Source organism: Ranitomeya imitator, chromosome 10 (assembly GCF_032444005.1).
Source record: "Ranitomeya imitator isolate aRanImi1 chromosome 10, aRanImi1.pri, whole genome shotgun sequence".
Lineage (NCBI taxonomy): Eukaryota > Metazoa > Chordata > Amphibia > Anura > Dendrobatidae > Ranitomeya > Ranitomeya imitator.
In genome coordinates, this window is record NC_091291.1 from 10,906,843 (window position 1) to 10,922,763 (window position 15,921).

The window sequence follows — 15,921 nt, forward strand, 5'->3', positions numbered from 1 at the left end:
CTGCTGAGCTGTGTATCTAATCCTATCCTGTGTGATACTGTCTGCTGAGCCGTGTATCTAATCCTATCCTGTGTGATACTGACTGCTGAGCTGTGTATCTAATCCTCTCCTGTGTGATACTGTCTGCTGAGCCGTGTATCTAATCCTATCCTGTGTGATACTGTCTGCTGAGCCGTGTATCTAATCCTATCCTGTGTGATACTGACTGCTGAGCTGTGTATCTAATCCTCTCCTGTGTGATACTGACTGCTGAGCCGTGTATCTAATCCTATCCTGTGTGATACCGTCTGCTGAGCTGTGTATCTAATCCTCTCCTGTGTGATACTGACTGCTGAGCCGTGTATCTAATCCTATCCTGTGTGATATTGTCTGCTGAGCCGTGTATCTAATCCTCTCCTGTGTGATACTGACTGCTGAGCCGTGTATCTAATCCTCTCCTGTGTGATACTGACTGCTGAGCCGTGTATCTAATCCTATCCTGTGTGATACTGTCTGCTGAGCTGTGTATCTAATCCTATCCTGTGTGATACTGACTGCTGAGCCGTGTATCTAATCCTATCCTGTGTGATACTGAACGCTGAGCCGTGTATCTAATCCTCTCCTGTGTGATACTGACTGCTGAGCCGTGTATCTAATCCTATCCTGTGTGATACTGACTGCTGAGCCGTGTATCTAATCCTATCCTGTGTGATACTGTCTGCTGAGCTGTGTATCTAATCCTCTCCTGTGTGATACTGACTGCTGAGCCGTGTATCTAATCCCATCCTGTGTGATACTGACTGCTGAGCCGTGTATCTAATCCTATCCTGTGTGATACTGACTGCTGAGCCGTGTATCTAATCCTATCCTGTGTGATACTGTCTGCTGAGCTGTGTATCTAATCCTCTCCTGTGTGATACTGACTGCTGAGCCGTGTATCTAATCCCATCCTGTGTGATACTGACTGCTGAGCCGTGTATCTAATCCCATCCTGTGTGATACTGACTGCTGAGCCGTGTATCTAATCCTATCCTGTGTGATACTGAACGCTGAGCCGTGTATCTAATCCTCTCCTGTGTGATACTGACTGCTGAGCCGTGTATCTAATCCTATCTTGTGTGATACTGACTGCTGAGCCGTGTATCTAATCCTATCCTGTGTGATACTGTCTGCTGAGCCGTGTATCTAATCCTCTCCTGTGTGATACTGTCTGCTGAGCCGTGTATCTAATCCTCTCCTGTGTGATACTGACTGCTGAGCCGTGTATCTAATCCCATCCTGTGTGATACTGACTGCTGAGCCGTGTATCTAATCCCATCCTGTGTGATACTGACTTCTGAGCCGTGTATCTAATCCTATCCTGTGTGATACTGAACGCTGAGCCGTGTATCTAATCCTCTCCTGTGTGATACTGACTGCTGAGCCGTGTATCTAATCCTATCCTGTGTGATACTGACTGCTGAGCCGTGTATCTAATCCTCTCCTGTGTGATACTGACTGCTGAGCTGTGTATCTAATCCTCTCCTGTGTGATACTGTCTGCTGAGCCGTGTATCTAATCCTATCCTGTGTAATACTGACTGCTGAGCCGTGTATCTAATCCTATCCTGTGTGATACCGACTGCTGAGCCGTGTATCTAATCCTCTCCTGTGTGATACCATCTGCTGAGCCGTGTATCTAATCATCTCCTGTGTGATACTGTCTGCTGAGCCGTGTATCTAATCCTATCCTGTGTAATACTGACTGCTGAGCCGTGTATCTAATCCTATCCTGTGTGATACTGACTGCTGAGCCGTGTATCTAATCCCATCCTGTGTGATACTGTCTGCTGAGCCGTGTATCTAATCCTCTCCTGTGTGATACTGACTGCTGAGCCGTGTATCTAATCCTATCCTGTGTGATACCGTCTGCTGAGCTGTGTATCTAATCCTCTTCTGTGTGATACTGACTGCTGAGCCGTGTATCTAATCCTCTCCTGTGTGATACTGCCTGCTGAGCGGTGTATCTAATCCTATCCTGTGTGATACTGTCTGCTGAGCCGTGTATCTAATCCTCTCCTGTGTGATACTGCCTGCTGAGCCGTGTATCTAATCCTCTCCTGTGTGATACTGACTGCTGAGCCGTGTATCTAATCCTATCCTGTGTGATACTGACTGCTGAGCGGTGTATCTAATCCTCTCCTGTGTGATACTGTCCGCTGAGCCGTGTATCTAATCCTATCCTGTGTGATACTGACTGCTGAGCCGTGTATCTAATCCTCTCCTGTGTGATACTGTCCGCTGAGCCGTGTATCTAATCCTATCCTGTGTGATACTGACTGCTGAGCGGTGTATCTAATCCTCTCCTGTGTGATACTGTCTGCTGAGCCGTGTATCTAATCCTATCCTGTGTGATACTGACTGCTGAGCGGTGTATCTAATCCTCTCCTGTGTGATACTGTCCGCTGAGCCGTGTATCTAATCCTATCCTGTGTGATACTGACTGCTGAGCGGTGTATCTAATCCTCTCCTGTGTGATACTGACTGCTGAGCCGTGTATCTAATCCTATCCTGTGTGATACTGACTGCTGAGCGGTGTATCTAATCCTCTCCTGTGTGATACTGTCTGCTGAGCGGTGTATCTAATCCTATCCTGTGTGATACTGACTGCTGAGCCGTGTATCTAATCCTCTCCTGTGTGATACTGTCCGCTGAGCCGTGTATCTAATCCTATCCTGTGTGATACTGACTGCTGAGCCGTGTATCTAATCCTCTCCTGTGTGATACTGACTGCTGAGCCGTGTATCTAATCCTATCCTGTGTGATACTGACTGCTGAGCCGAGTATCTAATCCTCTCCTGTGTGATACTGACTGCTGAGCCGTGTATCTAATCCTCTCCTGTGTGATACTGACTGCTGAGCCGTGTATCTAATCCTCTCCTGTGTGATACTGTCTGCTGAGCCGTGTATCTAATCCTCTCCTGTGTGATACTGTCTGCTGAGCCGTGTATCTAATCCTCTCCTGTGTGATACTGTCTGCTGAGCCGTGTATCTAATCCTCTCCTGTGTGATACTGACTGCTGAGCTGTGTATCTAATCCTCTCCTGTGTGATACTGTCTGCTGAGCCGTGTATCTAATCCTATCCTGTGTTATACTGACTGCTGAGCCGTGTATCTAATCCTATCCTGTGTGATACTGCCTGCTGAGCGGTGTATCTAATCCTATCCTGTGTGATACTGCCTGCTGAGCGGTGTATCTAATCCTATCCTGTGTGATACTGACTGCTGAGCCGTGTATCTAATCCTCTCCTGTGTGATACTGACTGCTGAGCCGTGTATCTAATCCTCTCCTGTGTGATACTGTCTGCTGAGCCGTGTATCTAATCCTCTCCTGTGTGATACTGTCTGCTGAGCCGTGTATCTAATCCTCTCCTGTGTGATACTGTCTGCTGAGCCGTGTATCTAATCCTCTCCTGTGTGATACTGACTGCTGAGCTGTGTATCTAATCCTCTCCTGTGTGATACTGACTGCTGAGCTGTGTATCTAATCCTCTCCTGTGTGATACTGTCTGCTGAGCCGTGTATCTAATCCTATCCTGTGTGATACTGCCTGCTGAGCTGTGTATCTAATCCTATCCTGTGTGATACTGCCTGCTGAGCCGTGTATCTAATCCTATCCTGTGTTATACTGACTGCTGAGCCGTGTATCTAATCCTATCCTGTGTTATACTGACTGCTGAGCCGTGTATCTAATCCTATCCTGTGTTATACTGACTGCTGAGCCGTGTATCTAATCCTATCCTGTGTTATACTGACTGCTGAGCTGTGTATCTAATCCTCTCCTGTGTGATACTGTCTGCTGAGCCGTGTATCTAATCCTATCCTGTGTGATACTGTCTGCTGAGCCGTGTATCTAATCCTATCCTGTGTGATACTGCCTGCTGAGCCGTGTATCTAATCCTATCCTGTGTTATACTGACTGCTGAGCCGTGTATCTAATCCTATCCTGTGTGATACTGCCTGCTGAGCGGTGTATCTAATCCTATCCTGTGTGATACTGCCTGCTGAGCGGTGTATCTAATCCTATCCTGTGTGATACTGACTGCTGAGCCGTGTATCTAATCCTCTCCTGTGTGATACTGACTGCTGAGCCGTGTATCTAATCCTCTCCTGTGTGATACTGTCTGCTGAGCCGTGTATCTAATCCTCTCCTGTGTGATACTGTCTGCTGAGCCGTGTATCTAATCCTCTCCTGTGTGATACTGTCTGCTGAGCCGTGTATCTAATCCTCTCCTGTGTGATACTGACTGCTGAGCTGTGTATCTAATCCTCTCCTGTGTGATACTGACTGCTGAGCTGTGTATCTAATCCTCTCCTGTGTGATACTGTCTGCTGAGCCGTGTATCTAATCCTCTCCTGTGTGATACTGACTGCTGAGCTGTGTATCTAATCCTCTCCTGTGTGATACTGACTGCTGAGCTGTGTATCTAATCCTCTCCTGTGTGATACTGACTGCTGAGCCGTGTATCTAATCCTCTCCTGTGTGATACTGACTGCTGAGCTGTGTATCTAATCCTCTCCTGTGTTATACTGACTGCTGAGCCGTGTATCTAATCCTATCCTGTGTGATACTGCCTGCTGAGCGGTGTATCTAATCCTATCCTGTGTGATACTGCCTGCTGAGCGGTGTATCTAATCCTATCCTGTGTGATACTGACTGCTGAGCCGTGTATCTAATCCTCTCCTGTGTGATACTGTCTGCTGAGCCGTGTATCTAATCCTCTCCTGTGTGATACTGTCTGCTGAGCAGTGTATCTAATCCTCTCCTGTGTGATACTGACTGCTGAGCTGTGTATCTAATCCTCTCCTGTGTGATACTGTCTGCTGAGCCGTGTATCTAATCCTCTCCTGTGTGATACTGACTGCTGAGCCGTGTATCTAATCCTCTCCTGTGTTATACTGACTGCTGAGCCGTGTATCTAATCCTATCCTGTGTGATACTGACTGCTGAGCCGTGTATCTAATCCTATCCTGTGTGATACTGACTGCTGAGCCGTGTATCTAATCCTCTCCTGTGTGATACTGACTGCTGAGCCGTGTATCTAATCCTCTCCTGTGTGATACTGACTGCTGAGCCGTGTATCTAATCCTATCCTGTGTGATACTGACTGCTGAGCCGTGTATCTAATCCTATACTGTGTGATACTGTCTGCTGAGCCGTGTATCTAATCCTCTCCTGTGTGATACTGACTGCTGAGCCGTGTATCTAATCCTATCCTGTGTGATACTGACTGCTGAGCCGTGTATCTAATCCTCTCCTGTGTGATACTGACTGCTGAGCCGTGTATCTAATCCTCTCCTGTGTGATACTGACTGCTGAGCCGTGTATCTAATCCTCTCCTGTGTGATACTGACTGCTGAGCCGTGTATCTAATCCTCTCCTGTGTGATACTGACTGCTGAGCCGTGTATCTAATCCTCTCCTGTGTGATACTGACTGATGAGCCGTGTATCTAATCCTCTCCTGTGTGATACTGACTGCTGAGCCGTGTATCTAATCCTCTCCTGTGTGATGCTGTCTGCTGAGCCGTGTATCTAATCCTCTCTGTGATACTGCGGAGCTGTTGTATTCCCCCTCGGATGTCCGGCTACTCTGAGGGTCGGTGTATCTAAGCCTATGTGACTGTATCTCAGCACCTGCGGGTACACGGCGCAGCGGACAGGTGACCCGCATCCCTATGATCAGTTACCATGGCAACTCGTGACGCCGCAAGGATGCAGCGCTGTGGGTCACGTGGTGCAGGGGGAGCGGGGGCGCCGCACATGTGACTGGATTCCTCCTAAGTCCCGCCCATAGGCGACCCTGTGCTGCCACACGTGACCGGGGTCTGGGGGAGGGGGCCGCCTGGAGAAGCCCGGGACCCCCTGAGGCGCGGACGGCAGAGGAGGCTTCAGGTAACGGGACCGCCGGGGGGGGGGGGGGGGGGCGTGAGAGCGCGGCCCCGGGGAGAGGCCAGTGATAGAGATGGGGGCGACCGAACACTGCCATGGAGGGACTGCGCCTCAGTCCCCGCATCCCCCGGAGGCCGCTGAAGACCCCGCTATTCCCGGGTCGCCCTCTCCCCCCAGTAGTCTCCGGGTAACACTGCTCCTCCCCCCACATGTTCTACAGACCCCGCACAGCCCCCCGCTCCCCTGTGCTGAGAGGGTCCATGTCTGTCTCCTCCCCCCTCCCCCACACTGAGAGGAAACTGAGATCCCCAATCTCCACACACCAGAAGCTACAGCGTCCGCTCACATCCTGTATTATCCTCCAGAGCTGCACTCACTATTCTGCTGGTGCAGTCACTGTGTACATACATTACATTACTGATCCTGAGTTACATCCTGTATTATACTCCAGAGCTGCACTCACTATTCTGCTGGTGCAGTCACTGTGTACATACATTACATTACTGATCCTGAGTTACATCCTGTATTATACTCCAGAGCTGCACTCACTATTCTGCTGGTGCAGTCACTGTGTACATACATTACATTACTGATCCTGAGTTACATCCTGTATTATACTCCAGAGCTGCACTCACTATTCTGCTGGTGCAGTCACTGTGTACATACATTACATTACTGATCCTGAGTTACCTCCTGTATTATACTCCAGAGCTGCACTCACTATTCTGCTGGTGCAGTCACTGTGTACATACATTACATTACTGATCCTGAGTTACATCCTGTATTATACTCCAGAGCTGCACTCACTATTCTGCTGGTGCAGTCACTGTGTATATACATTACATTACTGATCCTGAGTTACATCCTGTATTATACTCCAGAGCTGCACTCACTTTTCTGCTGGTGCAGTCACTGTGCACATACATTACATTACTGATCCTGAGTTACATCCTGTATTATACCCCAGAGCTGCACTCACTATTCTGCCGGTGCAGTCACTGTGTACATACATTACATTACTGATCCTGAGTTAGATCCTGTATTATCCTCCAGAGCTGCACTCGTTATTCTGCTGGTGCAGTCACTGTGTACATACACTACTGATCCTGAGTTACATCCTGTATTATACCCCAGAGCTGCACTCACTATTCTGCTGGTGCAGTCACTATGTACATACATTACATTACTGATCCTGAGTTACATCCTGTATTATCCTCCAGAGCTGCACTCGTTATTCTGCTGGTGCAGTCACTGTGTACATACACTACTGATCCTGAGTTACATCCTGTATTATACCCCAGAGCTGCACTCACTATTCTGCTGGTGCAGTCACTGTGTACGTACATTACATTACTGATCCTGAGTTACATCCTGTATTATACTCCAGAGCTGCACTCACTATTCTGCTGGTGCAGTCACTGTGTACATACATTACATTACTGATCCTGAGTTACATCCTGTATTATACTCCAGAGCTGCACTCACTATTCTGCTGGTGCAGTCACTGTGTACATACATTACATTGCTGATCCTGAGTTACCTCCTGTATTATACCCCAGAGCTGCACTCACTATTCTGCTGGTGCAGTCACTGTGTACATACATTGCTGATCCTGAGTTACATCCTGTATTATACCCTAGAGCTGCACTCACTATTCTGCTGGTGCAGTCACTGTGTACATACATTACATTACTGATCCTGAGTTACATCCTGTATTATACTCCAGAGCTGCACTCACTATTCTGCTGGTGCAGTCACTGTGTACATACATTACATTACTGATCCTGAGTTACATCCTGTATTATACTCCAGAGCTGCACTCACTATTCTGCTGGTGCAGTCACTGTGTATATACATTACATTACTGATCCTGAGTTACATCCTGTATTATACTCCAGAGCTGCACTCACTTTTCTGCTGGTGCAGTCACTGTGCACATACATTACATTACTGATCCTGAGTTACATCCTGTATTATACCCCAGAGCTGCACTCACTATTCTGCCGGTGCAGTCACTGTGTACATACATTACATTACTGATCCTGAGTTAGATCCTGTATTATCCTCCAGAGCTGCACTCGTTATTCTGCTGGTGCAGTCACTGTGTACATACACTACTGATCCTGAGTTACATCCTGTATTATACCCCAGAGCTGCACTCACTATTCTGCTGGTGCAGTCACTATGTACATACATTACATTACTGATCCTGAGTTACATCCTGTATTATCCTCCAGAGCTGCACTCGTTATTCTGCTGGTGCAGTCACTGTGTACATACACTACTGATCCTGAGTTACATCCTGTATTATACCCCAGAGCTGCACTCACTATTCTGCTGGTGCAGTCACTGTGTACGTACATTACATTACTGATCCTGAGTTACATCCTGTATTATACTCCAGAGCTGCACTCACTATTCTGCTGGTGCAGTCACTGTGTACATACATTACATTACTGATCCTGAGTTACATCCTGTATTATACTCCAGAGCTGCACTCACTATTCTGCTGGTGCAGTCACTGTGTACATACATTACATTGCTGATCCTGAGTTACCTCCTGTATTATACCCCAGAGCTGCACTCACTATTCTGCTGGTGCAGTCACTGTGTACATACATTGCTGATCCTGAGTTACATCCTGTATTATACCCTAGAGCTGCACTCACTATTCTGCTGGTGCAGTCACTGTGTACATACATTACATTACTGATCCTGAGTTACATCCTGTATTATACTCCAGAGCTGCACTCACTATTCTGCTGGTGCAGTCACTGTGTACATACATTACATTACTGATCCTGAGTTACATCCTGTATTATACTCCAGAGCTGCACTCACTATTCTGCTGGTGCAGTCACTGTGTATATACATTACATTACTGATCCTGAGTTACATCCTGTATTATACTCCAGAGCTGCACTCACTTTTCTGCTGGTGCAGTCACTGTGCACATACATTACATTACTGATCCTGAGTTACATCCTGTATTATACCCCAGAGCTGCACTCACTATTCTGCCGGTGCAGTCACTGTGTACATACATTACATTACTGATCCTGAGTTAGATCCTGTATTATCCTCCAGAGCTGCACTCGTTATTCTGCTGGTGCAGTCACTGTGTACATACACTACTGATCCTGAGTTACATCCTGTATTATACCCCAGAGCTGCACTCACTATTCTGCTGGTGCAGTCACTATGTACATACATTACATTACTGATCCTGAGTTACATCCTGTATTATCCTCCAGAGCTGCACTCGTTATTCTGCTGGTGCAGTCACTGTGTACATACACTACTGATCCTGAGTTACATCCTGTATTATACCCCAGAGCTGCACTCACTATTCTGCTGGTGCAGTCACTATGTACATACATTACATTACTGATCCTGAGTTACATCCTGTATTATCCTCCAGAGCTGCACTCGTTATTCTGCTGGTGCAGTCACTGTGTACATACATTACATTACTGATCCTGAGTTACATCCTGTATTATACCCCAGAGCTGCACTCACTATTCTGCTGGTACAGTCACTGTGTACATACATTACATTACTGATCCCGAGTTACATCCTGTATTATACTCCAGAGCTGCACTCACTATTCTGCTGGTGCAGTCACTGTGTACATACATTACATTACTGATCCTGAGTTACATCCTGTATTATACTCCAGAGCTGCACTCACTATTCTGCTGGTGCAGTCACTGTGTACATACATTACATTACTGATCCTGAGTTACATCCTGTATTATACTCCAGAGCTGCACTCACTATTCTGCTGGTGCAGTCACTGTGTACATACATTACATTACTGATCCTGAGTTACATCCTGTATTATACCCCAGAACTGCACTCACTATTCTGCTGGTGCAGTCACTGTGTACATACATTACATTACTGATCCTGAGTTAGATCCTGTATTATCCTCCAGAGCTGCACTCGTTATTCTGCTGGTGCAGTCACTGTGTACATACACTACTGATCCTGAGTTACATCCTGTATTATACCCCAGAGCTGCACTCACTATTCTGCTGGTGCTGTCACTATGTACATACATTACATTACTGATCCTGAGTTACATCCTGTATTATCCTCCAGAGCTGCACTCGTTATTCTGCTGGTGCAGTCACTGTGTACATACACTACTGATCCTGAGTTACATCCTGTATTATACCCCAGAGCTGCACTCACTATTCTGCTGCTGCAGTCACTATGTACATACATTACATTACTGATCCTGAGTTACATCCTGTATTATCCTCCAGAGCTGCACTCACTATTCTGCTGGTGCAGTCACTGTGTACATACATTACATTACTGATCCTGAGTTACATCCTGTTTTACCCTTCGCCACGACAGCACCCCACATGAGAGAGAGGGATCCGCCCATAGGAACAGGAAACCTACAGAATAAAAGGAGGCGGTCCCCTCTCCTCCTCAGTTTAGGTTTCCTGTTCCTACAGGGACCCGGCTTACCTACAGATGAAGAGGATCCCTGGGCCATGCACCCGCCTGCGCCGGTTTCTGTGGGAACGGCAGGGGCTGCGGTACCAGAAGCAGCGGCGGGGGAGCCCCTGCTTGCAGCCTCCCCCCTCGTCTGGCCAAACATCCACGGTCCGGGTCCGGTCACCGTAGGTCCGGCCGGCACTGTGAGGACGCGCGCGCTGCAGCGGCTGGCTTAATAGCCTCTGGCGGCCGCATGGTGAGTGAGAGCGGCGCGTCTAACCCGGAAGTCGCGGGAGCACTTCCGGGTTGGTCCGGGGAGGCAGGAGAATGGGCGGCAGTTTTAAAAATGCAGCGCTAGCGTCGGGCCGGTGTGTGTGAAATGGCTTCACCGGCCGACGAAGCGCACCTGCCCGCAGTGCAACAGCGCTCTCCCAGCAGGGAGAGAAGCACGAGGAGCAGCACAAAGAGTGGTGGCCGACCTCCAGAGAAGAGTTCTACCACCAAACGAATTCCGCCTCCAGAACCGGTACCTGTCAGCTTCACTGGGTGAGTTTTTGAAAGAGTCTCTTCCTATATGCTGATATATGTTCCTCCTGTATCCTTCCTCTAGACTAAGAAAAGGACACACAAATCTAAGCATAAAGAGTGTGCTTTATGTACGCAGCCCCTCCCGGATGATTATGCCAAAAAACTGTGTGCAGAGTGTATCATGCAAACTCTACGGCAGGAAAATATCATGACTCCCTCAGATGTCAGAGCTATTATCCGAGAAGAGATGCAGGGTTTGGCGCAGACAAGTAGCGCCAGTACCCGTCAGCCTAGCAGGTCCCGGTCTCCGGTTAGTTCGGAGTCAGAGGGTGTATGTATTTCTTCAGACGAAGAGGGATCTCAGCCGAGCTCATCCGAGACTGAAGGGGGACTTTGTCTTCCCAACAGTAATGTGGACAATTTAATAAAATCTGTCAGGAGCACGATGGGGTGCCCAGATGGGAAAGAAAAGAAATCAGCACAGGACATAATGTTTGCGGGGTTAGGACAGAAGAAACGTAGGTCCTTCCCCGTCATACAAACCATCAAAGATATTGTCAAAAAGGAGTGGGACAAGCAGAATAGAGGGTTTTTACCATCATCCTCTAAAAGGCGCTATCCCTTCAGCGATGAAGACCTAAACACCTGGTCAAAGGTGCCAAAAGTTGATGCTGCGGTAGCCTCCACAACCAAACAGTCGGTCCTACCAGTGGAGGATTCAGGGGTCCTGACAGACCCGCTGGACCGTAAAGCAGAAGCTTTACTAAAGAGGTCATGGGAAGTCAATACGGGGGCGTTCAGGCCCGCCATATCTAGTACCTGTACTGCAAGATCTCTACTAGTATGGACGGAGCAATTGGAGGAACAGATTAGAGGCAAAACTTCGAGGGAATCTATCCTGCTGAAATTGCCTCAAATTAAAGAAGCAGTAGCATTCCTAGCTGATGCCTCAGTGGACTCGCTACGTCTTGCAGCCAGGTCAGCCGGCCTAGTCAACACAGCCCGGCGTGCACTCTGGCTAAAGAATTGGAAGGGGGACGCACAAGCTAAAGCAAAACTTTGTGCGATTCCCTGTCAGGGTGAGTTCCTTTTTGGGAAGACGCTGGATGAACTCCTGAATAAAGCAGGTGAAAGGAAGAAAGGCTTCCCTAACCAGTATCTTCCATCCTACAGGAGAGCCTTCAGGAGACGCCCCTTTACTAGGAACAAGCCGCTTGAACAAAGAGAGCGATGGGAGTCGAAGGACCCAAAGCAAAAAGGTGCCTTTTTTAGCGGGTCCCATAATCCGAGACGTAAATACCGCTAACCAGGAAGTAGGCGGCAGATTAAAATTTTTTCTTCCCCAATGGGAACAGATAACATCCAGCCAGTGGATTCTGGACATTGTGCAATACGGCCTTAAATTAGAATTTGATCGAATCCCTTGGGATTCCTTCATAATAACATCTCCAAAAGGTCAGGACCAACAGAGGGCTCTAGAAATAGAGATCCTATCTCTTCTATCTAAGAAAGTCCTGATTGAAGTTCCCCAGGATCAAAAAGGGAAAGGGTTCTACTCCCCTTTATTCCTGATTAATAAACCAGATGGTTCATTTAGAACCATCATAAATCTTAAAAAATTAAATTCTTTCCTGCGTAATCATACCTTCAAAATGGAATCCATTAGTTCTACCATAAAACTCTTATTCCCTAGGTGTGTCATGGCCGGAATAGACTTAAAGGACGCCTATTACCATCTTCCCATACATGCCGAACATCAGCAGTACCTAAGGGTAGCAGTCACCCTGGAGGGAAAGGTTCGTCACTTTCAATATGTTGCAATGCCATTTGGGCTTTCTATGGCTCCCCGCGTCTTCACTAAGGTGATACTAGAAGTGATGGCTCATCTACGCCAACGAGATACCTTGATAATACCCTACCTAGATGACTTTCTAGTGGTAGGAAGCTCTGCACTTCAATGTAAAACTCGTTTATCTAATACGATCTCGTCCCTACAGGAGTTAGGTTGGATCGTCAACTTCGAAAAATCTCGGCTGAATCCAGAAACCGTTCAGACATTTCTAGGAATCCAGCTAGACTCCGTAAGTCAGAAATGCTTTCTTCCTCAGTCAAAGAGGTTGACTATACAATCAAAGGTATCAGACGCAATACGCAAACCCTACATGACACTAAGGAAGGCCATGTCCTTACTGGGGTCATTATCATCATGTATCCCTGCTGTACCTTGGGCACAATTCCATACCCGTCAATTGCAGTACGAAGTATTGTCGGCTCAGGGGAAAGACGGTTATCTAGAAAGTAGAATAACTCTTTCCAGTAATGTCTTAGAATCGCTATCCTGGTGGCTAGACATGGACCACCTATCACGAGGTGTGCCATGGATAATAGACCCGTCTAAAATAATTACCACCGACGCCAGCCCTATTGGGTGGGGAGCACATATGGAAGACAATCTGGCCCAAAATACTTGGGATCAGACAGAATTAATATGTTCCTCCAACTGGAAGGAGTTAAAAGCAATAGAATGTGCCTTATATCATTTTCTTCCGCAGATTCATGGAACAAATGTAAGAATTTACTCAGACAATTCCACCGCAGTGGCATACTTGAACCGTCAGGGTGGTACAAAGTCAGGAAGTCTGATGACCATAGCTGCAAACATCTTTCAGCTGGCAGAGGCTCATCTAACATCCTTAACAGCCCTGCACATCAAAGGTGTAGAGAACATCAGGGCAGACTACCTCAGCAGAAACGAGTTGCGTCAAGGAGAATGGACCTTAAACAAATCCATATTCAGAAGGATAACAGAAGCATGGGGGATACCACAAATCGACCTATTTGCCACAAGAGACAACCGGCAAGTACAAAGGTTCGCTTCCCTGAACACCAGGGATCACCCAGATATGTTGGACTCTCTCCACCATCCTTGGCGGTTCAGACTGGCATATGCCTTTCCTCCAATGTCTCTGATTCCTCTAGTGATCAGAAAGATCAGGAGGGAACAGGCAAGAGTAATCCTCATTGCACCATTCTGGCCGAAAAGACCATGGTTCTCTTGTCTCCAGACCATGTGCCTATGCGATCCTTGGATCCTCCCATCAGACAAGGAGCTGCTGTACCAAGGCCCCTTTTTCCACCCGCAAGTGAAAGGTCTTCACTTGACGGCGTGGAATTTGAGAGGCAACTATTAAGTTCCAGAGGGTTCTCAACAGAACTAGTAAACACCCTCTTATTGAGCAGGAAAAGATCTACCACCCTAATATATAGTAGGGTATGGAATAAATTTTTAGACTTCTACACGGTACCGTTCACTAAGCAAGTTCCACTCACACCTATCCTAGAGTTCTTGCAAAAAGGCCGAGAGTTAGGACTATCTGTAAATACCTTAAGAGTTCAGGTCTCGGCATTAGGAGCCCTATATGGATGCAATATAGCAGCTAATAGGTGGATCTCCAGATTCATAAAATCTTGTGAACGTAGTAAACCGGTCCATATTCCCCGTCTACCTCCGTGGGATTTAAATCTAGTATTAGAGGCCTTAACATTTGAACCATTAGATTCAATACCTTTAAAAATCCTAACATATAAAGTAGCCTTACTAGTAGCCCTAACCTCAGCTAGACGGGTTAGTGACATCCAGGCCCTATCAGTAGACCCACCTTTCTTACTGATATTTCATGATCGGATAGTCCTGAAACCAGACCCCTCATACCTCCCTAAGGTAGCGTCCACCTACCACAGGTCACAAGAAATATTTCTCCCTTCCTTTTTTGATTCACCTGTAACTCCAGAACATCATAAGTTCCACACCTTAGATGTCAGAAGAGCCATCCTGACTTATATAGAAAGGTGTCAGACATGGAGGGAGAGTAGGGCTCTGTTTATCTCCTTTCAGGGCTACAAGAAAGGACATGGGGTCACGAGAGCTACCATATCTCGGTGGATCAGAGAGGCTATCTGCTTGGCCTATACGTCAAAAGGCGAGATTCCTCCAGTGGGTATAAAAGCGCACTCAACACGAGCCATGGCTTCCTCCTGGGCGGAACAAGCAGATGTACCGATCCATTTAATATGTAAGGCTGCAACTTGGTCTACACCTTCTACCTTCTACAACCATTATAGACTTGATCTGTCCACGTCTTCTGATCTGACCTTTGGTAGAGCTGTTCTTAATACAGTAATCCCACCCAAATAATGACTCTCTGAAAATCTCTCATGTGGGGTGCTGTCGTGGCGAAGGGTAAAAAGCCGGATTACGTACCGGTAATGCTCTTTTAATGAGTCCACGACAGCACCCATGTATTACCCTCCCTAAATTATGCACAGCTCTTTCTTTTAAGGTCACAAATAATGGTTGTATAGAGTTAAGAAATTTATGTGACTGAATAAGAATGAATACTAACACTTTTGCGGTTCCCCTTTTTATACTCTGTAACTAAACTGAGGAGGAGAGGGGACCGCCTCCTTTTATTCTGTAGGTTTCCTGTTCCTATGGGCGGATCCCTCTCTCTCATGTGGGGTGCTGTCGTGGACTCATTAAAAGAGCATTACCGGTACGTAATCCGGCTTATTCTACCCCAGAGCTGCACTCACTATTCTGCTGGTGCAGTCACTGTGTACATACATTACATTACTGATCCTGAGTTACATCCTGTATTATACTCCAGAGCTGCACTCACTATTCTGCTGGTGCAGTCACTGTGTACATACATTACATTACTGATCCTGAGTTACCTCCTGTATTATACTCCAGAGCTGCACTCACTATTCTGCTGGTACAGTCACTGTGCACATACATTACTGATCCTGAGTTACATCCTGTATTCTACCCCAGAGTTGCACTCACTATTCTGCTGGTGCAGTCACTGTGCACATACATTACATTACTGATCCTGTGTTACATCCTGTATTATACCCCAGAGCTGCACTCACTATTCTGCTGGTGCAGTCACTGTGTACATACATTACATTACTGATCCTGATTTACATCCTGTATTATACCCCAGAGTTGCACTCACTATTCTGCTGGTGCA

The 15,921-nt window shown here is 47.1% G+C and overlaps 2 protein-coding genes across 3 annotated transcripts in view; both read left to right on the plus strand.

The window, feature by feature from the left end:
- The window catches only part of LOC138651951 (beta-1,4-galactosyltransferase 3-like), a 64,707-nt gene that overhangs the window by 10,852 nt on the left and 37,934 nt on the right, over positions 1-15,921 (plus strand). Inside the window, exon 1 of one of the 2 annotated variants that reach the window (XM_069742597.1) lies at positions 5,795-5,911. The exons of the other annotated variant lie outside the window; for it this stretch is intronic. The gene's annotated coding sequence lies outside the window, so the exon portion shown is untranslated. Of the gene's footprint in view, positions 1-5,794; positions 5,912-15,921 lie in introns of those variants that run through there. 2 annotated transcript variants of the gene reach the window in all.
- Positions 12,562-14,094, plus strand: LOC138650964 (uncharacterized). The gene is made up of 2 exons (XM_069740853.1): positions 12,562-12,684; positions 12,886-14,094. The coding sequence occupies exons 1-2, from the start codon at positions 12,589-12,591 to the stop codon at positions 14,077-14,079; spliced, it is 1,290 nt and encodes a 429-aa protein (XP_069596954.1). The 5' UTR covers positions 12,562-12,588; the 3' UTR covers positions 14,080-14,094.